Source organism: Megalopta genalis, chromosome 13 (genome assembly GCF_051020955.1).
Source record: "Megalopta genalis isolate 19385.01 chromosome 13, iyMegGena1_principal, whole genome shotgun sequence".
Taxonomy (NCBI): domain Eukaryota; kingdom Metazoa; phylum Arthropoda; class Insecta; order Hymenoptera; family Halictidae; genus Megalopta; species Megalopta genalis.
This window is the reverse complement of record NC_135025.1, coordinates 12,142,862-12,169,031: the sequence shown is the minus strand read 5'-3', so window position 1 is coordinate 12,169,031 and position 26,170 is coordinate 12,142,862. Positions and strand designations below refer to the sequence as shown.

The 26,170-nt window shown below is 36.7% G+C and overlaps 1 protein-coding gene and 1 long non-coding RNA gene across 3 annotated transcripts in view; one reads left to right on the top strand and one right to left on the bottom strand.

The window, feature by feature from the left end:
* The window catches only part of LOC117224888 (neprilysin-1), a 323,108-nt gene that overhangs the window by 203,094 nt on the left and 93,844 nt on the right, over positions 1-26,170 (bottom strand). For both annotated transcript variants that reach the window (XM_033478087.2, XM_033478088.2), the window contains exon 5: positions 9,369-9,476. In XM_033478087.2, coding sequence (XP_033333978.1) covers positions 9,369-9,476 — 108 coding nt within the window. The remainder of the gene's footprint in view (positions 1-9,368; positions 9,477-26,170) is intronic.
* On the top strand, positions 17,212-23,592 carry LOC143260462 (uncharacterized). The gene is made up of 2 exons (XR_013034682.1): positions 17,212-19,280; positions 23,499-23,592. It is a non-coding gene; the product is annotated as an uncharacterized LOC143260462 (long non-coding RNA).

The window sequence follows — 26,170 nt, the reverse complement described above, 5'->3', positions numbered from 1 at the left end:
TGGGAAGAAAAGGGATTTTTCTTTAAAACAATATAGTTATAATTTCTGCATAAGGTATAAAGTTATTTAATAGGTAAAAAAAGTTTCATTAACAATGGAAAAAGTGAAGAAATAATATATAATATACAGTAATAAAATAAAACATAATATTCATAATACAAAACATAATACATAATAATTAGTCCTAAAGTTAGTACTTTCGATTTTCTATCCCTTTATGACATGTAACACAATAATAATGGGAAATGCAGGTAGAACAAATATAACTTGAATGGTGTGTCGTTTATTTCGGACTGTCGTTTGTTTGTTTCGTCAAAAGATTCACGCAATACCAGCATGTCGGATATATCCGGCGTTCGTCCCCAGAGGGCGATCATGTGGATGTCGGATATATCCGGCGTTCGGCTCCGCGAGTGTTCATATGGATGACGGATATATCCGTCGTTCGGAGCGAAAGGGTTAAAAAAGTAACACCATAATCGGATTCTACAACCCAAAAGACCCTGAAACCGTTTTATTTACAATGAAAGACGCAAACATAACAACACTGCTCGTTTAGTTCGTGTTTTCGCGCAGTTCGCGCATGCGTCGCCCGGTCCCCCACTCCTTCAGTAGCTAGTTTTCCTGCGAACGCTGTCCAGGATTCGTCGGATTGGCCGTAATTGCGGCGCATAAAGCTCTCGGCACGAATACTGGCGGCTGGTTGATCGTCGGTTCGTGCTACATCGCTGCAAGCAGTCGAGGAAGCAGGTTGCGGAACTCCTAGCGGAGACTCGAACGATACATGCGACCACTTCACGCTATCCGCCGAGCGCTATTTGTCAAGCACTTCCGCCATATTTTGAGGGATCCATCGTCGTGGCGGACTTCCGGTCTCGAAGACCGATGGAGGCTCGGCACACCAGCGAGAAACTACGGATCGACGAAGAGTGGATTGCCTTTCTTGCGACTTGAACCGAACCGACAACCGTTTCCGACGATATTCCTAACTACTTCGCGTGTCGTCTTAATAACTTCATTTGTCGACAGGATAAACCCTTTGTTCCACTTAGTTGTCACAACTCTAATTTATAATAATTGGGCAAAAGGTAATCGGGCGAAATGTCATACGAATAATGATTCACGATTATAACTCGTTGGTTATTATAAATTATTATTTAGTTCTAATTACTGACGAGTTGTAATCGTGTTAATCATTAATCAGATCACTTTTTGCCCAACTATGAAAAGTAATAATAACGCAGCAGTCGCACAAGGGTGGATAAAATACAGAAACTTGAATATCAATAAAGAATAGAGAGAGAAAGAAAAATATGATCTGATTAAGACGGTACTGCAAGGTAAATAAAAGACAAGATTAAATCCTTGTTGCTTATTCGTATTAAATAATATTTCATGTGGATTGTCTTTAGATTTAGCTATTGTGAATCGCGTTTAATGTTTCGACTGCCACGCCGTCTCGAAAATTACGTAAAAAACTAAAGTATTTTATTTAACACTAGATTTGTGGGGCATTAAAAGCAGCTGTTTTATATTAATTTGTAAAAGTAATAATAAAATATTTATTTTCATTTTTAACGACTAATATATTGTATATATTATATTAATTATATTATATATAATACAATTAAAAATCAAAATATATATATATATATATAATATAATATAATATAATATAATATAATATAATATAATATAATATAATATAATATAATATAATATAATATAATATAATATAATATAATGTAATTATAATATAATATAATATATATTGTAATAATATTATAATATAGTAATATATAGTATATATAGTATAATATAGTAATAATATTTGCTGCAAACAAAACACATATATCGAATAAATAACTCAGAAATGAATCTTCATAATCTTTATAATCGTATACGAAAAAATTCTGATCCGTCATTTTGACGGGTTCCGCAAGCCTAGTGTGTTAATTCAATTAAAATACCAAAGTAAATTTTCATGAAATCAATTACCTTTCCACTTTTTACTCGCGCTACGCGAACCTTAATAAATCGAGGAAATCACGAGTATAATAAATTAACGTAAAAATTAATTTAATAATCTGATCGAATAAACCCCCACATATGGCAGTCGAAGCGTTAAACAACACAGCGAATCGAGAAATCAAAGGCTCCGCTGCACGAGCTGAAAGCATAAATATGTTCCTGCAAGTATGTACCTCGATTTTGAACAGACTATTTCCGAAGTAAATTGTCGTTGAATTTTGGAAAACGTGTCCTAGGAAGATCGATCGAGACCATCGGCGTTTCGGCGAACGTGTCGTGCATTCGCTCCGAACAAGAAGCACCGTGGACAGACTGCTGCTATCTGGGTAACTTATTCTCCGACTTCCGTCCAGCAGGGGACGTACGCCGACAAAGGTGCACGTGTTGCTCGTGCAGTTTGCTCCGCTTTACAGTAGACAGACTCCGCCGCGGCAACGCGTAGCCATAATGCATCTGTCGCAGCGGCGTTCATTCATATATTCAATCGGCAACGGCTCCCTTCGTTCTTCGCCCACTTTCCGCGGCTGTTTCGCCTCCGAGTTTCACCTCGTGGGTCGATCGATTATTCATACGGCCGCGGAAATCACGAACCAGCCGTTTTGCTAATAAAACCCGATGCCGCGCTGCTGTCGATCCGAAAAGAAACTAATTACTGCGAAGCTTCGCGCGGTAGGCTGGCGTAGCTAGTTACTGTGGTATAGTCAATTACTGTGTACTAACCAATTACTGTGCGTTTGATTAATTTTCGAACTAATAATTATACTTAATAATTCAGTTGATACACCGCTGACAAAGATTATAATATGGACAAATTTTGTATCGAAATTGGCCGACTTTGACTGACGATAACTCCACGAAAAATCATCGTAGGATGATCACCTTTTTTTTAACTTAAAGCTTGGAAACTCTGCTTTGCAACAGCTTTTCTGGATTTTAAGTTCGACGCACCCTCGCCACTGTAACAATTTAAGTGCGAGACCATGTCCGTTACATTGAAAATTGTCAAGTTTCACGAAATGCATGGACTTTAAAGTGCTGCAACATTGCGAAGAAAACGCAGCCGCGTTTCTTTTCTTCCAAATTAAAGGGGACGGATCGAACTTCGTTCGACATTAAACGGTATCTGCAACAAAAATTTTACCAAGTCCGTGGATTTCGTCGAACTTGGTAAATTCGACGACATGCTTTACATATTTGAAGTGACATGGGTGCATCGAACTTAAAATCCGGAAAGTACATCTTAAAGAAGAGCTTCCAAGCTTTAATTTGAAAAGAAAGTCATCATCCTACGATGATCTTTTGCGGAGTTATCGTCAATCAAAGTTTGCCAATTTGTATCCACTTGTTTACGCTGTAACTTTTTTTCGAACAGTACATTTATCGAATAAGACATATTGCATTTTTTTATTTAAATTCAATTACGTAATTATTCGTATGAAATCCATAGTCTGCCAATACGAAAATGAAACATCAACGAATGTTAATATTACGACATTTTTTCTACACCATCGTTTTAGAAAATGGAGGTTCGAGTCACTTTTAATTCAAACATTAACTAAATTCGTTTCATAAAATGTTATTGCAAAATATTTCACAATTAACATTCGTCGTTGTTTTAATTTTTGTATTGATAGGCTGTATTACAAATATTAATATTTGTATTACAAATAATTATATAATTGAATTTTAATGAAAAAATTTCGTATGTGCATAACATCCACGTAATTGCATATTTATATTCGTAATTGCATAACATCCACGGTCTGCTAATAATAAAAAAATGAAATATAGATGAATGTTATACGATTTCGATGGAATTTTCGGTGCGCATATAAACCGTAGTGACCCGAAAAGCGCATTCTTGAAATTCTTGTTCCACAAGTTCAGATAAAAAAGATAAAAATCGAATTTTTCATTTTTATTATCGAAAATTTTATTCCAACTAACAGCAGAATGAAAAAAACTCGAAAAGAAACTTTCTGGTCGCTACACTAGTTCCTTTAATATTAAAAAAAAAATACAAATCATATATTCCAGTTTGGAAAAAAGTTATTGCGTCATAAAAGGCGCTCGAATACGTTTTCTATTATTGTATTCTGCATCGTCGAACCATTATTTAACGTTACGACACCCTGCCGTCGCGAAAATCAGATTACAAGCATTTTCTCCCCGTGTTCGACGCTCCCACAGTAATTCGCGCTTCTCCAGTTCCGCGATAGAATAAAAAAAATAGCACCGATAGACCGGTCGAGCGACGCAACAGGGAGAACCGAATGAGAATTCGATTGAATAAATATCGGCGTGCCCGAAACCGACGCAAAGATAGACGCGCGGACGTAATCGTCGGCCGGTCGCGTGCTACGTCGAAACTTTCATTGGCGGGCTTTCTCTTCCGGCATTGTGTTGCCGAACAAAGTTCGTTTAATCCGGGTCCGGCGGAATCGCTCGGACTGATTAAACTTTTCCCCGTGTCCGTATTTAAATGCGGCCGAATGAAATTCGGCACCCGTGATAGTTGCAAACTGGCCGTCGCTCATGCGTATTAGCACGCGGCGTGTACGGGAAAATGAACCTTGTTACAAAGGATCGTTTATGTTACTATGCGGAACTGCTGCGGCTCCCCCGCTTCTGAGTTTTGTTTCGTGATCGTTTCTCATCAACAGCGAAAAACCAACTGCTTTAAATAAATAATTATGTAGCATCCGTGAAGTACTTTGTAGACTTTAAACGTAGTTTAGGTTTCGAGAGATAGTGTGCGTGTGTGTCTGTGAGAGAGGGAGGGAGGGAGAGAGAGAGAGAGAGAGAGAGAGAGAGAGAGAGAAAGAGCGAGAATGACACTATAGTAAATTCTCCATAGTTGACCCTCAGCTTCTACACAAAAATGGACAATTTGGGAAGAAGAGATACGATTATTCGAGCCTTACGGCTCGTTTTTATAGTTACCGATTGTCAAGAACTATAAAAACGACCTTCTCTTCCCAAATTGTTCATTTTCGTTTCCAACTGAGGGTCAATTAGGGAGAATTTATTGTATTTTGTGTTACGACGAGTTTACGCGTCAGGAGTAAAAACTATTAGGTTGGCAAGAAAGTAATTTCGGTTTGCATAAATACATAGCGTTATGTTTGCATTATCATTATTTTGTTAAGGTTAAATTTAAATTTTTTCTCTTCAGCTTTGATAGTTGACATGTTTATATTACTATAGAAACGAATTCCGTGTAGTTTTGTTTACAGCTGATAGTTTGCTGTCAATTTTAACCCTTTGCACTCGAAGCTATTTGAACTGTAAATCTAAAATAATTTTTTTGTTTTATAGTATTTTCATTTTATATGACAAAGTGCATTTTATGCATGTGAAATTAAGTCTTACGACTTACACAACGTTTATACTTTTAACAATTTTTTGAAATCTAAACTTTGTTAATGTAATAATTATCTTAGAACGTGATACAACAAATCTCAGTGGTGCCTCAGAGTCACCACTCGAGTGCAAAGGGTTAATACGGAGTGCAAAAATGAACATTCTCGACACATTTTACTTTTTTATTTCCATAAAGGCAAGAAAGCGGCCGAGACTCGCAAAGAGATATGCGAAGTTTATGGCGTCGATTGCTTAACCCGAGAAAGATAACCTACGTCGCAGAGGTGCCTGCGAAGACTGTTGATTTTTGTTAATTTTTCATAGAGGTCTAGTGATTTAAGTTTAAAATTACTTAAAATATAAAAAAATATAATATAAATGCATTTTATTTTTACAATAATGCCAAACCTTTAAAATGACTAGATTAACTTAAATAAATATCCATTGTTAGTATAAAATTGACGCCTTAGAAAAGCATGCGCCTCTGAAGCGTATGGTTATCTTTTACGTACGTTGTCATATGGTTATCTTTCTAGGGTTAACAGAACGCACGTGTCAGAATTGGTTCAAACAATTTCGTTCCGAAGATTTTTCACTTAAAGATGACCAACGTTTTGGTCGACCTTCTGAAGTTGACGATGGCAAAATCAAAGACATAATTGAATCAAATCGTCGTATAACTGTACGAGAGATTGCAAAAAGGTTAAATGCATCGCACACAACAATTGAATATCGCATAAGATGTCTTTGACTTGTTAAGAAACTCGTTGTTTGGATTCCGCATGAATTGAAAGAAATTCGCTTAACACAACGAATCGGTATTTGCGATACGCATTTTAAACGTGATGCAATCGACCCTTTTTTGAAACGAATTATCATTGGTGATGAAAAATGGATCGTTTACAGTAACATTAATCGACAAAGGTCATGGTGCAAGCGTGATGAACCAGCACAAACCATATCGAAAACTGAATTGCATCGGAAAAAGATCATGCAGTCAATTTAGTGGGACTATAAAGGTGATGTCTATTTTGAGCTGGTTCCAAGCAATCAAACGATCAACTCAGATGTTCACTGCCAACAACTTATGAAATTGGAGGTAGCAATCAAAGTGAAAAGGCCAGAATTGGCATATTGCAAAGGAATCGTGTTCCACCACGACAATGCGAAGCCTCGGACATCTTTAGCGACACGTACAAAATTATTGGAGCTTGATTGGGAAGTGATGTCGCATCCTACATGTAGCCCCGACCTCGCACCATCGGATTATCATTTATTTCGAAGTTTACAAAACCTTTTAAATCGTAAAAATTTCAATAATAACGATAGCCTCGAATCGCGCTTGATTGAGTTTTTTACTGATAAGGACCAGAAGTTTTATGAGCGCGGAATCATGAAGTTACCAGAAGGATGGCAAAAGGTCATCGAACAGAATAGAAAATATTTCACTGATTAAAGTTAATTTCTTGTATTGAAAAAATTGAGTTTTATTGCACATTGAAATACCGAAATTACTTTCCTGCCAAACCAATAGTTACAAGTTGCTGTTTATATCGTAATTTTAGTGAAAGGAAAATGTATTCGGTAATTTTACATTCGTAACTTTTCATACTAAAAATGTATTCGTATAAATGTTAAGATGTTTTGAATGTCATTTTAAAAATTTCTTTTATCGTCTCAAACAATTTTTGAAAACAATTCTTTAGCCATTGTCTAGTAAGCTAATAGTTGTAACATCCCTCCCCCCCCCCCCTCAATTTTAATCGTCTGACTCGATTATAAAACAGATATTTCGTTAGAAAAGGTGAACGAATAATTTTTCCACCGAATGCCTTTGAATCGCGGCAGGTCAGAAGATCATTTCAAGGACAACAGCTGGGCCCGTTTCAGTCGCGGATCAAGCATCCACAATGGACCGCCGGGGGTGCGGGTCGTCGTTAACGTCGACGTCGACGTCACCGCGCAATATCCAGCGACAACTGTTCGCTTGTCTGTCACGCGATCCCTGGTATCGTTTTCGCGTGGCTGTCTCGGTTTTCCACGAGACGAGAAATAGAGATAGAGATAGAGAGTGAGTGAGAGAGAGAGAGAGAGAAATGAGAGAAAACGAAAGATAGAGAAAGATTAATAAAAACTGATTAATTAAAGAAAGAAGAAGGAGTATCGAAATAAATAAGAGAAAAACAGAGAGAGAGAGAGAGAGAGAGAGAGAGAGAGAGAGAGAAATGAGAGAAAACGAAAGATAGAGAAAGATTAATAAAAACTGATTAATTAAAGAAAGAAGAAGGAGTATCGAAATAAATAAGAGAAAAACAGAGAGAGAGAGAGAGAGAGAGAGAGAAATGAGAGAAAACGAAAGATAGAGAAAGATTAATAAAAACTGATTAATTAAAGAAAGAAGAAGGAGTATCAAAATAAATAAGAGAAAAACAGAGAGAGAGAGAGAGAGAGAGATTTCAAAAAATAGCGTCCAATTGAAATCATCGGAACGATAAAATTAGATATATTCTGGTTTACAATAGGTCTGGATTAGGTTCGCCTAAAATTGCCCACAGCAAGGAAACGATGCAAAATAAAAAGAACGTAATATCGTAACAGTTAATTTAGGAGATATGTTAATTTGAATATTGTTAGAAAATCAAGACACTCTCGACAATATCATGATCTCAATATCACACTATTTACTATTTGCATTACACGACACTTTCTGCATCGATAACACCACGAAAATTAACATATCCTTTGAACTAATGATATTTTTGAATATGAATAGGTTCATCCTTTTTAAAATATATCAAGATCCGTCGACCGATGCAATAAAAACTATATGACTGCATTTAAAAAAAGAAAACGTTAACGACCTTCGTATGTCCTCTGCAGGTTCACCTACAAGAAAACTAGTACCGCCGGAATGTGCCTCTCTCGAAACAATTTCATTTCATCCGGCACATTTTTTGCTACGCGTAATAATAACGACATAAATCTAAATAGCAACATGTGGTGACCCACCAGAGAAAAAGTGACAGAGACAGAGAGAGGGTAAAAAGAGAGCTCTCGCTGGATGGAGAGTTGGAGAAAAAAAATAGAGGGAGGGAGAGAGAGAGAAGGAGAGTAAGAGAGAAGAAAAGAGAGAGGAAGAAGGAAGAAGGAAAAACGAGAGAGAGAAAGATGAAGAGCAAAAAGAGCAAAAGAGAGAGAGAGAGTGAGAGAAAGATTAAAAAGAGCAAAAGAGAGAGAGTGAGAGAAAGATTAAAAAGAGCAAAAGAGAGAGAGTGAGAGAAAGATTAAAAAGAGCAAAAGAGAGAGAGTGAGAGAAAGATTAAAAAGAGTAAAAGAGAGAGAGTGAGAGAAAGATTAAAAAGAGCAAAAGAGAGAGAGTGAGAGAAAGATTAAAAAGAGCAAAAGAGAGAGAGTGAGAGAAAGATTAAAAAGAGCAAAAGAGAGAGAGTGAGAGAGAAAGATTAAAAAGAGCAAAAGAGAGAGAGTGAGAGAAAGATTAAAAAGAGCAAAAGAGAGAGAGTGAGAGAAAGATTAAAAAGAGCAAAAGAGAGAGAGTGAGAGAAAGATTAAAAAGAGCAAAAGAGAGAGAGTGAGAGAAAGAAAGAAAGAAACAGTAACAGAAAAAAGAGGGGTGGATGAGACAGTAAGGGAAGAGATTAAAAGAGCGAAATAGAAAGAGAGAGAGAAAGCGAGAGGAAGAGACAGTAAGAGAAAAAAGAGGAATGGAATGAGACAGTAAGTGAAAAAGAAAGAGAAAGAGAGAGAGAGTGAAGAAACTAAGAAGAGCGAAAGAGAAAGAGAAAGAAAGAAAGGGAAAGAGAGAGAGTAAAGGAAAAAATGAGAGAAAGAAAAGACTAAAAAACAAGAGCGAAAGAGAGAAAGAAAAGACTAAACAAGTGAGAGCGAAAGAGAGAAAGAGAAAGAAAAAGAGAGATAGAGCAAGAAGAGCAACAAAACGAAGAGCATCGACTTACCCGGTGTAAAATTGACGGGTTTCTCCTTGAATTCCAAACAGTCGCTGTAAAACATGCCCAGCTTCTCGAACACGCCGATCATGTGACCCGTCTTGTTCGACAGCAGCTCTGTAACATCGTTGAAAAAAATAGAAGAGGATAAAAAAGAACAGCGTTTCACCTGGATGAGATAGAGATAAATAGAGAAAGAGAGTGAGTCTGCAAATGCTGGGAATCGAGGTTGAGCCTTCAAGCCGTACGGAGAGAGACAGAGAAAGAAAGACAAAATGATAGACTTCTTTCTGAAAGAGAGGAAGAGAGGAAGAGAGAGAGAGAGAGAGCCGGTGTATCACTTCGACCGAGTCCGACGAAAATATTTTCCGTCCCCGGAAATATTCGAGCCCGTCACGGCGCGGCCGGGTGTAAATCACGGATTCATGCCGCTATAAAAAGATCGACGGGCAGAACTCGAGTGCGATGTCGAATAGACTCCACTGGCAACCCTCTTCTCTCCATTCACTGCTTCGAAACAGCAAAGGCACCGTTTCGACGCCGTGTTAAGGAACGATCGAACGCCAGCAGAGTTCTCTCTCTTTCTCTCTCTTTCTCTCTCTCTCTTTCTCTCTTTCACTCTTTCACTCTTTCTCTCTTTCTCTCGATCCTTCACCGGAATAGATCCGGCTGGGATTCCGATCACGACGCATCGCCATTAAAATGCCGGGACACCAGGGTCAGTCCAGTGATTTCCAGGGCTGTTTTATTATTTTATCGGGGGTAATTCGGCGACGATGAAAATAAAATTTCGTGGCCTCTAAAAGGACAGGGCTGATGGAGTTTCGATGGACTTTGAGAGCGTTCTATAAATTGTTATTTCAGTGGGATTTTATGGTACTGCGATCGAACGCGTAAAATTCTCGACGATTTTTGAAAAGTGAAACCGCCGAGCGGAACTGTCTATCATTATTTTAGTGGATTTTTGTGGATTCATGATGCTAGATGCGAACATTTGTTGGCTGCGAAGAGGACAAGCAGAAGGGGATGATTTTTTAAGAGTATCTTCTTAGAGCGATCGCGATGATCTACGTGTTTTTAGTGTTTCAGGAGATGGTTTATTAATTATTGTTTCAATTACGATCATTTTGGAAAAAAATTCGTTCTCTATGCAGAAATGATGGGGATGTTTTTTATACTGGGGTTTAAACTGTAACCTTGTCAATTTCTATATTTTTATTATCTTCTGAGAGTTCTTGTAACAATTGTGATTTTATTTAATTGTTAATTTTATTCGTAACCATCAAATATTAAAAATTTATTTTTATTATTTTTTTATTATTTTTTATTATTTTTTATTAATTTTATTAATTTTATTTATTAATTATAATTATATATATATATTATTATATATATATTATTGTATATATATTATTTATTAATTATAATATATTTTATTTATTATTATTTATTTTATTCATTTTATTTATTTTTATTAATTTTTTATTATTTTATTATTTATGTTTTGAAGGTGTAGAGAACAAGAAGGGGATGATTTCATATAATTCAGTTTCTAACCATGACTTCATTAATCCATCTAATTTCGTTCCCCTTGCAGTAGTTTTAATTAAAAATAAATACGTATATTTTATGAAAAGTTTGACCGAAGGGGTTCACACTGTATAAGATGTGTTACTAAATAATGCTGGCAAACATTTAAATTAAAATCGTACAAGTCAGAATCTCTGTAACAATTCTATAGGTATTTTTAGTAAACGTGAATATTAGACTGCGGATCTTTGTGAAAAATAAAAACTTTCTGCCTCGATTGCAACACAAATAAGCCAAGTATAATTTTCTTTCCTTCTTTGATATTTTGTACAATTTCTTTAATAATAATAAATAATTTGAATAAGTTCATTAATAACCCAAACAAGTTCTATAATAATTTTAATAAGTTTATTAATAACTTCAACAAGTTCTTTAATCATTTTAACAAGTTCTTTAACGATTTTAATATGTTCTTGAATAATTTTAACCAATACTTTCATAATTTTAACAAGTTCTTTAATAATTTTAATATGTTCTTTAATAATTTTAACCAATACTTTCATAATTTTAACAAGTTCTTTAACAATTTTAATATGTTCTTTAATAATTTTAACCAATACTTTCATAATTTTATCAAGTTCTTTAATCATTTTAACGAGTTGAAATTAGTACATCAAAATTCTTACTTCTTTTTAATCTTTTCACTGTTCTCAGTTTCACTCATTAATTTCTGTCATAAACGCATGAAATCAAAACCGCAAACAGAACCTCTTTCCTAGTTTCTGTACAATTTGTAAATTTCACCTGTAAGTACACGCACGGTAATAAATGAACGTAAATTATGTTCAGAAAATATTTAAATAATAATAATATTAATGAAATAATATTAATAATATTTAAACCCGAACGTCTGCCTCGCATCGCAGCCACACACTCGTCAAGAGCCTAACACTCGAGGCACGTCCAAGATCGCTGATTGGACCGCCGCTAAATTATACACGCCGGGGGCGTGACGTCGCCGTTGATTGAATTAAACGTTAATTCGTTTTATGGCCGCGCGAGCGAAGAACGCCGCGATAAAGCGAGGCTCCGCCGTGGACGGTAACATCGATTTTCAATCGACCTGGCTACCAAGCCCCTTACAGATTATTAATCGGAGTTTCGCCACGTCCTTTCACGGGGGAGCCTCTTTGAGGATCGAAAAAGAATCGAATCCCGTACTCCTCGCGGCTCCCGATCCTCATCGTGCGACCCATAAAGGGGCGCCACGAAAAAAGGAAGAATTCGACGGCGATCGATCGTTCCACGGATTTAGAGGAAACACTCCGTGGAAACGGCCGGAAGGGCTAATGTGCAAAGTTCAAAGCGTGGCCTAATTAATAGACCGCGGTAAGACTGAGAAATTGATAAACAGACCATGTTAGGTTAGACTAGAGCGATTAATAAACAATCTTCGTGCAAAATAAAAATTGTCCAAGATAATTGTAAGGATTGCTAGGAAGATTGAAAATATGTTTCACGTTTTGATGATTGTAATAAGTTTATAACGATACCGTTAAACTGTTCTAGTTTTCTTTGTAGTTTCGTATATAACCTCGTCATTGTTATTATGAATGAGTAAAATCCGCTGACTAGTAATTAACATTCGCCAAAAAGATCTTAGAATGTCAGGAAAATTTTGTAAACGAGATTGAGAATGAAAAATTAAAATTTATTAATATTAATTGAATATAATAATATCAATTGAATATATTAATATTAATTAAATATATTAATATTAATTAAATATGTTAATATCAATTAAATATGTTAATATTATAATTAAATATATTAATATTGATTACATATATTAATATTAATTAAAATCCTAATAAATATTAAGAATTTAAACATGATCCAGTAAATATGGTCGTTAATCGCTTGTCTTACGTAATCTGCAATAAAAAAGAAAAATCCGCATTAAATTTAAATTTTACTATTGTTGATATTCTGCAATTGCACTTAATATACACTCGCAATAAATATCGATGTCTTGTTTTGTGTGAAAGTTTCACATTCTTTACTTGAAAATTGTCGAAATTTTCTGGTCTCCTTCAAAAGAAATTATTACATAAATGTCTTAATTCAAGCACACATATTATCATAAAAATCGTGAGAAGGATTAAATAAACTCAATCTAGTCGCCGCTATCAAAACATAGCTGTGAATGATATTAGGAATGATGACAGATATATAATTTCTAATTTAACGCTGCCTATAGGCAGACGGCACTAAAGATGAACATCAGCGACAAACGGAAGTGTCTCCATAATCATTACGAACATCAAACTATTTCAACGTGCTACGACTCTTTAACGCGATCGCTATCAGCGTTCATAATTATATTTATTGTATTTATCGCATAAAATACATCGTATCCTCTCTTGTAAATAAAATGTGATAAAAATATCGTCAAAGAGAAGGCTATAAATTCTCTAAACATCGTGCGTGTCACAATTTTCAATAATTAAATTCATAAAATTCATGCGACGTTCTTCGCGTGAAATACGACATCGCGGTCGTCACACATTGTGACACAATCTTATATTGCTGGACTCGAGTCTAGCTCGACCAACAATCACGAACATTCCATTGAAATTCTAATTTCCTCAGTTGAGTTAACTCATTTGAATTAACACTTTGCAATGGTTATTCTGAAGCACCACTCAAGATTGTTACATGACGTTCTAAAAACAATGTTTACATTATCAAATTTGTTTATCTCTAAAGAACTGTTAAAAGTATAACTGTTGTATAGACTAGATTTCGTCTGCATAATTTGCGCTGATAAGCCATACAGGGTGTCCCAAAATTATGTTACTTCCGGGAAATGAGGGATTCCTATGGTCATTCGAAGCAACTTTTTCCTTTACAAAAATTTTCTCCGAGAAATCGTTAACGAGTTATTAACGAAAAACACTGACCAATGAGAGGCGAGCTCGGCTGACGGCCGAGCCAATGAGCGGAACTGTGCTTCGACGCATGTACGATTTTTATATTATACAGAGAGTCCCAAAATTATGGTACTTCCGGGAATTGAGGGATTCCTATGGTCATTCGAAGCAACTTTTTCCTTTACAAAAATTTTCTCCGAGACATCGTTCACGAGTTATTAACAAAAAACACTGACCGATGTGAGGCGAGGTCGACTCTCGTGACGTAAGGCGGCCGAGGCAACGAGCGGACGAAGCGGACCCTCATTGGCTCGGCCATCTCGCGCCAGCTGATCTCGCCTCTCATTGGTCACTGTTTTTCGTTAATAACTCGTAAACGAAGCCGCGGATTGCATTTTCGCTAAGGAGAAAGTTACTTCAAATGACCTCAGGAACCCCTCATTTTCCGGAAGTAACATAATTTTGAGATACATCAATTTGGAATAAGATGGAGATACTGTATCCAAAACTATCTTGGATTTAGAGTTAAAATAGCGTCGAGTGCAAAATGTGTTAACAGAGTATGATAAGAGGATCGATATTGATGCGACCGAAGCAGATACAGAAACACACATGAAGAAAATCGAATGAATTCAGGACACGGCTGTTACGGAGTCGTTAAAGCTAATCGCGTAGCGGGGGTTCATAAAAAAAGTTTTAAGCGACTGATGGGAAAAACGGTTGTCTCGCGCAAAGATCCGCAGTCCGGTAATAAAATCCGCGGGAGAGCGGGGGCGAGAACAGGAAGAGAGAGAGGGAGAGAGAGAGAGACCCGGTGGAAGTCGAGGACGTCCCACGGGAGGTCAGCAGAGGCCTCGCGGAAGGCCGGATCGGCCACTTGGCCTGTGCCGCTGCTATAAATATTTCATGTTAATCGATATACGTGCACACGGAAGTGTGTCATGCACGTTGTCCTATGGCTCGACACAATGCTCCACATGCGGGCCGGCCCGCCATCGTTCGCCGTCAGAATACGTCCTCGGACCACGGGCTAACTCGCTAATTACACGGAACGGGCCTCTAACCCTGCTACCGTTTTAACGACCCTGAAACCTTGCACAGAGGTGAACGCGCCCAACGATTTTCCTTTCACCTCGCCGCGGAACTTCCGTCGTCCTTTTCTCAACTCTCGAGCGGAAACTGCGGAAGCACATCGCGGCGCAACATTTTTAACTCGTGCGACAAGGAATTCGGGGAGCATGTATGAAATTAATTAAATTAGAATGCCGACCTTTGGACGCGGACTTTTTTTTTTTTTTCTTTTTTTTAAAGAAGAAATTGTAATACACACTGCTTTGCGTTTAATTTTTCAATCGTTTCATTCGTGTCCAAGAATTTCCGAAGACTATTTGTATTTCCTATAGATTAATCAAGATTATCTTTATTTTCTAGAAATTTTTAAAGAACGTAGCGATGATTTTGCTAATTTTCAAGATTTTTAGGCTAATTTTCGTTCATTTTCGAACTAATTTTCAGTTGGGGATCATTTTTCACGAGATCATGGTAGTTTTCGTAGCTTTTTAAAAGCTTGCTGAAGTTTCGGGTAATTTTCGCAAAAATTTTGTAAAAAAGTTAATTAACTGTTTCATTATTAAATATCGATGTCAAGCAAAAATTGTTAGAATCGTGCGAACTGCAATTTATTCTTGGATAGGTTGTATTTTTTAAGAAAGTAAAGTAATTGTTTTTGATTTTAGTCGTTTCGATCATCCGACAGCAAGAATGAAACATTTTTTACATCAGCATAATTGCGTCCGCGTTCTTCTTTCTTCTGAATCATGCTCCTACTTTTAACGATAATACCATGTGTCTTGTTGCTTCAATCATTTTCACCGCATTGATTTCCACTAGTTCGCCCATTTCTTCACGTTACATAACCCCTAGACTACTGTGGGCGCCCATAGGCGCTTAGGAATTTTGCGTTTGTGACACTCGGAGCGCCTATAGGCGCTCGATGCAGTTTTGTTTTCTGACACGGAGGGCGCCTATAGACGCCCAGAAAATTTTATCGATATTTATTTCGATAGATCTTATCTCAGTTAGACGAGAAACAAGTTTTACATTAATATTAAATTTGTAACATTTATAGTAATTCGATTCAGAGAGATAAATAATATTATTTTCACGTAGCGAAATTTAGTTTTTCAAATATTGAAATATGTTTTCACAAAAATGCATCCCTACCCAAAAGTTCGTTCAATGTTAGTTCAATTTCTGCCGTATGGTACGGCTGACGTGTCTCAAAGTCTGCCGTAGTCAAGGGGTTAATTACCTCGATTACTTCAATCTTTTTACCGCATCGCCTTATAAATCTAATACTGGATTCACCTCTGGTGAACAACCCGTGCACGACGACTCGATTTTTCTTGCACGTCCGTGGACCGCGGCAGAACGTTCGTTAAAACCGCGTAAAAATTCGGGAACCAAGAAAATCGTTCGCTTACGATCAGAGGCGAGAATGGATACACAAACGCGAAACCGAACTGAATTACCCGGCAGCGCGGAGCAACGGTTTCGAAACGGTGCAGCCAGGTGCGCCCTAAAAAATGAAACAGTGGAAACGTTGAAACGGCGCGGATCGAGAGAGTTCGGTGCAACAAAGGATGGAAAACCGTTGGCTCTCTCGGTCGCGCTCTCGGTCGGCGGCTATCAATGATCTATCGAGAGGCGTCCTCTTGATCGATCGGCCGCCGTGACGAGCGAGCACACGCGCGCACCGCACCGCACCGCACCGCCGTTCAATAGGGAACGTCCGTGGCCCGTGTTTAATCAATCAGTCTGATTCGCCGATTATTCGAGCCCGCATCGGTGCCTCCGATTTACCGCGGCAATGGGATTCCGTCGGATGATCGCGATCGAACACAACAGTTACGGTTACCCCGGGCTGAGCCGGGCCGGGCCGGGCCGGGCCGAGTCGAATCGGTCGGGCCTAGAGTGCTGGCCTATCGTTTTAGGAACAGGGCTAAATCGACTCGTTCTCCCGCCGCGCCGCGCGCCGTTGCCGGATTAAAATTGCATTCACGACCGAGCCGGCGTTTCTGCGTTTCACGAAGGAGCCGGCGAATCGTGTCCTCGGCGAATTATTTATTCGATGTCGGAACGACTCTAGCCCGAAATATGCTCCGAGACTATTGTCCATAATACCGCGAGCCGTTGAAGAAAGCCTTCCTGCAGCTTTCGCTCGCGATTCGGTGACGAAAAGTTCCTCCCATTTCAATAATAATCATTATTTATTTATTCGTCGTGTATTCGGCTAGGAGAAACCTTTGTTGTGGAAGAAGCAATAGAAAGGAAAGAGAATTGATATAACAATTGCGTGAACATATACGAAGAGAGAAAGAAAAGAAAATCGAAATAAATCGAAGTGTGTATAGGGTGTTCATCCTAACGGGCGTACCGATTTTTTATGTATTTGCACTGATCTGACAACAAAATGATCGAAATGAAAGTTAACGAGTATGTAGAATAAAATTTTAATGTACAAATTGAATTCATTCCTGAAAAGTCTAGATATTAATAAAGGCGAATCGCATTGCGCAGTTAATTAATTATTAATAATTATTATGCCATATCAAAAATTATATTAAATTAGCTCGTATATACTATAAATTAATCTCGTTTATTTTCGAGATTAATAAAACTTTAGATTAATTTCAATAAAACCTGATACAGATGGTAAATAAATTAATTTTACATGCATAAGTATTAACTCTTTGCACTCGAGTGGTGTCTCTGAGACACCGCTAAAATTTGTTACATCACGTTCTAAAATAATTTTCATATTAACACATATTCATTCGAACACTTTTTGCACAACCATTCACAAAATAAAATGGCTCATTTTTGGACACTATCTGTAGAAATGATATGGTCTATATAAAAACAACGTAACTTGTTGAAAATCGTATATTTTTCAGTGAAATTTTGGAAAATGATATAAAACAAATTTGTCTTCATATATAAATTTTTAATCTTTTTTTTGCTTTTTGAAGTTAAAAAAAGATATTAAATCCACAGAAAAGTCGAAATGAATTACTGAAAACACAAAGTTATTATCCTCTTTTTTCTTAGATGAAGTACATTATTTTCGAATCTTTAATTTTATAAATAACTAATATTTCTTCAGCGAATGGTACTGTTCGAAACATGTTCCACTATGAAGGGGAATGTTGCATTTAATTTATTTAGAATCAATGGAACAAAAATTTTCTATAATATTCAAATGACAAATTTTCGTCATTTGGTTATTGGTGATTGTTTGCGAAATGGCGAATTTTCGTCATGCGGGCGAATATGTGTTAACAAAGTTTAGATTTAAAAAATTGTCAAAAGTGTAACTGTTGTGCAAGTCACAATACACAATTTCATATCCATAAAATGCACTTTGTCATATAAAATGAAAATACTATAAATCAGAAAAATTATTTTAGATTTACGGTTATAATTGCTTCGAGTGCAAAGAGTTAATATATTCTTTTTTCAATACATACTCTTCTGGAGTATGCAATATCTTCTATCTAGAGCAATATTGAGGCGTCAGTCGAAATGGATGGAGCATACGATTATAGTAATGGCAAAGAAATGACGTTTCGAGGTTCTAAAAACTCTTATAATCCCGACTTCCTGCGATTTTTGACTCTCTTCGATTTATCTTTCCAGCAACTTTCTCTCGCAAGACACTTCTCCCAAGAGTTGGTAAACTCTTTGAATGCGCCGTGGCACTTTGAGAAAATTGTCGCTCCATTTTGCATCCGTTCTTTCTTTCTTTCTTTCTTTCTTTCTTTCTTTCTTTCTTTCTTTCTTTCTTGCTTCACTATTCCTGCAGTTTTCACTGGTCCCACTCGTGTTTACCGTCTACGCGAACTCTTTCTCGAAAATTGCGGCTGTTACACGAAAATGTGAACTGTGAGAACGCGCTGCAAAGTGGCAAGAATATTTTCATATCCTCCCGCGTTGGCTTTCTCAAGCTACCCGCCTGTTTTCTTCTCCCTCCACTCAATTTTCGCATTTTTCTACCCACTCTTACCTCCGGCTTGAACCTATACACACCTTGTAATACCAACTCGGACTCGCGACCATGATTTAGAACAGAGTCTGTTACCACCACAACTACCGCGGTCAAAACGACCGGTTTCACTTTACAAATTCTTTCAACTTTACAGACTCTTTCGCGGGAGATGTTTCTATAAATTACACGCAAATCTGTTCTCGTGCGGCTCATAGGGATCGTATGTAAAAAAAACGCGAATAGAAAAAGATATTCTTCAGCTTCAGAAGAAGCTGTGACAAATAGTTTACCCGAGAGATTTAAAGAAGGAATGTCTCACGTATAAAACAACTGAAAATCTCACGATGCAACCAGAGAAATTGTTTTTCCTAACAAGATACAAAAATTGTGATCAAAGTGTACACAATCGTGGTGAGTTCTCTAATAAAAACTGTACGAATCTATAGTCCCCACGCGACAAGAAGGCGCCCCTTTGTGTCTACATTCCCCCTCCCACTGCTGCCGCCACCGTTTTCGGCCAATAGCGACCGATAGCTACGACAGCGGGGCAGCTAGTAAGAAGGGGAATGTAAATAAAAAGGGGTGGCTTTCTGTCGCGCGAGGACTATACATGAATTCGATCTACTAGCTTTTATTATAATTTATATTATTGTAATTCGTATTATTATAACTTATATCACTGTAATTTGTACTATTATTATTTATATTATTACAAATTGTATTAATATGAACGTTCTATTATAACAAGTCATTATAACGTGTACGTATAAATTAATTTGCACAAATATTTTCATTTTTAACGAAACACTTTTCTCCCTTCAATAGTTACACAGCAGAGTTTGGTAAAAATGTAATCTGATTAATGATTAACGATTATAATTCGTTAGTTATTATAATTCATTTATAATAATTTGTATTATTATAATTTACGCTATTATAAGTTATATTATTGTAATTCATATTATTGTATATTATTGTAATTTATATTATTATAATTTATATTATTGTAATTCATATTATTGTATATTATTGTAATTTATATTATTATAATTAATATTATTATAATGTTATTGTAATTTGTACTATTATAATTTTTATTATCATGATTCATATTATTATAAATTATATTAATATGAATATTCTATTACAACAAGTCATTGTAATCAATTCATGATAATTTCTAATAATTAACAAATTATAACGATTAATCATTTCTTAGCTTGTTTTCCACCCAACTTTGTGACAAAGCCGGAAGCCAAAAATTTCAATTTGACAGTACTGCTCATTAGTAGACTGTGGATCTCTGTGCAAAAAAAAAACATATACTAAAATATGTAATAGAAATTATATAAGAAATTATATACTATAAAGCTTATATCTCGGTTAAAATTGTAAGAAACACAAATTAGACCAAAGAAAAACTCTCCTCATTTAACAGTCGTAATAATTCGAAATTAACGTATGAAATTAATGTAATGAAATTAATTCTATTATCCCGCTGACGACATTGCAGTGAACGCGATACGTTGATATTAATTTTCCGCCTCTATCGGGCGACTGTTGACGGTAAAGAACTTTCGATCAACATTGCTGCGACAGAAACGGGGCAAGAACTTGTTCGTCTAATTAAACGACGGTTTATTCAAGAGTCCCGGCAACTGAAACTCCAGTTTCCATTTTTCTGACGGATCCGAGCCGAGATGGAACGAAACTTTTCTCGATTGAATAATCGGCGAGGCGTCGCTTCGCGTCGCTAAAGAACCTGCAAACGGGGATCCGCGGATTCAATTTCCGCGCCGGAAGAAGTACGAGGACAAAACGCGCGAAAGTTCCACCCGCGCTCTGCGAGACGCGTCGAAAAAGATTTGCTGACATGTTCTTCCGGCGACACGCGGACTCGGGATCGGCAACTTTCCTGGCAAATCGATTAAAACTTCAGTTTGCGGAACGGTTTCGGTCAAGGGTCGATCAAACAATTGTTCTCGCTGGAATTGTTACTTCGTTAAATCTTTAATCAGCGGTACTGTCAAATTGAAATTTTTGGCTTCCGGCTTTGCCACAGAGTTGGGTGATAAACAAGCTGAGAAATGATTAATCGTTATAACTTGTTAATTATTAGAAATTATCATGAATTAGTTACAACGAGTTGTTATAATAGATTATTCATATTAATATGATTTATAAGAATATGAATTAATTATTAATAATAAATTTATTATTAATAATGAAAATGATAGTGGTACAAATTACAATAGCATAGATTATAATAATAAGAATTACAATAATATAAATTGTAATAATATAAATTACAATAATATGAATTACAATAATGTAAATTGCAATAGCATAAATTATAACAATGTAAATTACAATAATGTGCAATAATATAAATTACAATAGCATAAATTATAATAATATAAATTACAATAATGTAAATTATTATAAATGAGTTAGAATAACTAATGAGTTATAATCATTAATCATTAATTACATTATTTTCTTACCAAACTCTGCTCTGTAGCTATTGAAGGCAGAAAAGTGTTTCGTTAAAAAAGAAAATATTTCGCAAATTAATTTATACGTACACGCAAATTAACACTTTCCTTACCGGAAGTAAATAATTCAATGACTGAACCGTGTCTAAGAAAAGTTCCATGATCCTCTTCTAAATAACAATTTCAGAAACAACTTGTTACATTACATTGATCTAAATAATTCGATGGATTAGGAATGATACTATTGTAATTTTCGAGCAATTTTTTAAAGAAATTCTTAACTATTTTATTCTTCGGCTTTAAAAGCACTACTAGAAAACTGCTGATAGGTAGACTGTTAACAACGCCGAAAACGTCGATAAATGCGTTTTCATAGTCGAAATAATAAATTTTGATGGGGCATGGGTGTAAAAGAATAAAAAGTATCGTTTTGCGAACGCGAGAAAAGTATAGTTGGCCCAGATTCGCAATTCGTAATGAGAATATATTTTCAGTATCCTCTCAAATAAAATTTGGTTGTTACGGGCTGTTAAACTAAAGCAGCTTCCTTCGCAGAGGTTTTTCAAACATTTTTTAACGTAGCCGCGGTTCTCACTGTTTCACTGCGAAAGCATTTTTCATATTTTATAATAAGCTGCCGCGGCTAGCACAGCGACCTTAACGCGACAAAGCGCGCGCGTACTCTATATTTTTTAATATAATTATCAGAGAAGTTTTATCCTTTTGTGCGCGACATAGAGGCCGTCGGTAATAGTATAAGTCAGAAAGTGCAATTGATGCTAGAACTTCCATAGACCTCGATTCGTGTTATTTCTAAACCCCGACTGTACTTCTCAAAGTGGAAATGAAGTACGTAACTGCATCGCCGCAATCAATATTTAACCTTCGGGATAAGCGTGGATCTCTATCGAGCATCAAATTGCTTTTTCTTGTAGTCAATTACTAACGAACAAGCAGCTCCGTCGAACGCGGCCCGCGAAAAAATGAGAAATAAAAAAAAGAAGACGCGATCGCGCGGCAGCCGGTCGATCTGATACAGTGAATAAACTTTTTAAAGCGTTGCGGAGAAATATAAACCTCAATTTCGCTCGACTCGACTGCAAAAAATGCGGCTGAAAAATCCGCAGTACGAATGACCGAAGCCATTTCTCTTCGCTTCTTTTTTTTCTAAAAAAAAGAAAAACGAAGAGCAGACTCAGAGGAATCGAGCTACTGTTTGATCAACAAATGCATCGTCAATTCCTGAAAAAAAGCTTGTAGATTCTCCGAGATCGACGCTGAAAAAAGCAGACGGTTCGGTCGAAAAAGAAAGGAACAGTCGGACAAACGTGCTACTATTTCCCTGTAACAGGAGCCATTTTTTTTAGAAAAAGGTTTTGTTGACGAAACAGTCGGATCTTTTTTTAAATTAAATATGCTATTGTTTCCTCAAACGAGTTGACGTTTTTTTTTAACGGTCCATCGCGACAGATATTTCTTTCAACTAAACGTATTATTATTTCTCCAAAAGAGTTACCATTGTTTTTTTTTAATTCATTAGCAAAGAATGGATCTTTTTTTAAACTAAATGTGTTATTGTCTCGTTCAAAGAGCCGACGTTTTTTTAAACATATTATTTTTTTTTAAAGAGTTACCATTCTTTTCTTTCACAAATTCACTACTAAAGCAATAGTCGGATTTTGCTTCGAAGTAAATGTGTTACTGTTTTCCCAAAAGAATCGAAAATTTTTGAAACAGCTTATCGCGACTGAAAATTGATTTTTCCCAAAACTGAGCGTATTATTAAAAATTGCCACTTTTCAAAACAGTTCATTATTAAAGAAACGGTTATAATTTTCTTCGTACAAAATGTTCTATTATTTTCTCAAAAGAGAGTCGAAACTTTTCGAATCAATTCATCACGATTGAAAACAGACATTCCCTGAAATTAAGTTGATCATTGCTTCTCCAAAAGAGTTACCATTAAAAAAAACCCCAAAAAAGAAATCATTAATAAAAAGCAACAGTAATATATTTCTTCGAACTAAATGCGCTATTGTTTCCCCGAAATAGTCGTCATAGTTCCAAACAGTTCACCACGTCGCCTAAAAACAGATTTTTCCCGCATCTAACTATATTATTGTTTCCCCAATAGGCCAGCCATTTTTCATAAAACTCCATTGCGAAACAAGCAGTCGGATTTTTCCCAACGTGTTATTGTTTCGCCGAAAAAAGTGTCGGCGTTTTTTTACAAAAAAAAAGAAAAAAATAGGGAGGAACATCTACGAAAAAACCTGCCGGGCTTTTTGTTGAACGCGGCACATTCAGCGCGACACGAAACGAGCACTAAACATCGAAACCGGGTCTCGAGTAAGAGATCGCCGAATTTATCGCGGCAGAGCGAAGTGTTAAATCACCGTGAATCTGAAAGCGCTGCCAAACTCGTTTCGCACTGACGTTCCCGGCCGGACTTTTATTCAACATTTAAAAACGTTCCGCAACGTACGCTTCGACGTTCCTGCATACCTATACACAGGGTGTCCCACTTAAATCAACTCTGTCGAACATCCGCAGTGCAATCGGGGCTGCCAAAAAAGAAAAAAACGTTACAGACAAAAGTTGGCCGATTTTGAGACATATAAGTTTAGTTTTGTATTCTTGTTTTAGCAGCTTATGTGTTCTTGTACGTCCGATAATTCTTCATTTATTATATTTCCCGTATTATACTATTAAATCTACTATATATTTACTATAATATACTATTGTACTATAATATATATTTCTTGTACAATACTGTATATTTATTATATCTACTATATATTTCCTGTACTATACTGTACATTTACTACACTGTATTCTCTACAATATACTATTGTACTATATTATATGTATATTTACTATAATGTACTATTGTACTATACTATATATTTCCAGTACTAAACTGTATATTTATTATATCTACTATATGCATATTTCCTGTACTATACTGCATACTTATTTAGTCTAATATATATATTTCTTATATCACACTATATATTTATTATATCTACTACATATTTCCTGTACTATACTATATATTTATTAAATCTACTATATATTTCCTGTAGTATAATGTACATTTAACTGCACTGTATTTTCTATAATATACTGTTGCACTATACTACATGTATATTTACTATAATGTACTAATGTAATATACCATATATTTCTTGTGCAATACTGTATATTTATTATATCTACTATACTATATTATATCTACTGCACTATATTACATATTTATTAAATCCACTATATATTTCTTGTACTCTATATTATATATTTATTAAATCTACTATATATTTCCTATACTATAATATACATTTAACTACACTGTATTTTCTATAATATACTGTTGCACTATACTACATGTATATTTACTATAATGTACTAATATAATATACCATATATAATTTCTTCTTACTTTTCGTATTGTGTCATTATTTATACATTTTTATATCTACCGTCCCCGCGTGACGACTAGAAAAAGAATCTCTCTTTCATACTGAACGACCTGTTTATGTAGGAGAGAAGACAGAGGAACTAGTTCGCTAGACATCTCTTAAATAAAATGTCGAGTATATCGCAACCATATTCCCGATAGCGAAGAAATACTCTAAAGCGCGTTTTACGGGAGTCGCGATTCGCCTTCGGCCGTCCATCGGCGTGACTTAATTTGCAAAATTGTTTCGCGTCGGATTGGCGGGTTAGAGTTCCCATTGTTTGGTAGATAGACCCGCGGCTGGATGTTCGATGGGATCGATTCGGGACGCTCAGTATAATCGGCCTTGTTCCGCGGCGTTGCATTTAGTTTTCAATGGCTGTTGCGCGGCGCGCATGCAAATCGCGATCGTATAACGGTGAATTCTTTACGAGCACGCGGGCCCGTTGAAACGTCGTCGCCGGCGGACCAGGACGCGTATTATTTCACCGCGTAACATCGCGGTAATATACGTAGACATAATGGCCGAGCAGCAGTAAATGCGTTCCGCGAAAAGCGGCGTAACGAAAGAGTGGGCGGCGGAGGGGCGGAAGGTTGGGAGGACGGTTTCGTTATTAAATGCCGGGGCTCCGGCAGCAAACTTTTAAAGGCCAAGCCTTCCTCCTTCTCTCTTCTCTCTTCCCCCCTTTCTCTCTCTCTCTCTCGCTCTCTCTCTCCTTGGTTTAATCTTCATTCAAGCGTTTTCCAACGGCGACTTCCTTCGCGGGGCTAATTAGCGGAATGTCATCCGACGGTCTCGCAATTAAGGCGTCACGCGCGGCCAGAAATTACCACTTATCTGATCGGAACCGGAGAAAAGCCGGGCGGCAAATGCGATCCTGATGGTCGCTGCTCGAGACCTTGCCAACAGATTATTTTCTTTCTGTTCGGTGCCACCTTGAACAACTTTCTTAATTGTTCCGCGCGGCCGCACCGTGTGTGCACGCGCGGTTCCCCGTACCCCCACTGCGTACATGTGCACGCTCGTTGATCCACGCGATCCTCGCGACGTCGTTCTGTGTCGAGGTTGCCGTTCGAATACATTTTTCTGTTTTTATCATCTCTGTCGAAACAATTCAGTTATATCGATAAGGGTGCCCCGCGAGCCTGCAACTTTCTAAGAAATGATCGAGTGCCACCGTAGCGTCGTCGTCGTCGTCGTCGTCGCCGGTCGGGTACGACGCCATCTTGAACGGTCTCTTTGATTTAATCGAGCTGCGTTTCGTGCCGATGCTTATGGAAATGCTTTGTTCTATGAACTGGTATTTCTGCGGCCGGGATCGTTTCAAGGTTGTTGTGCACTGGTTCGC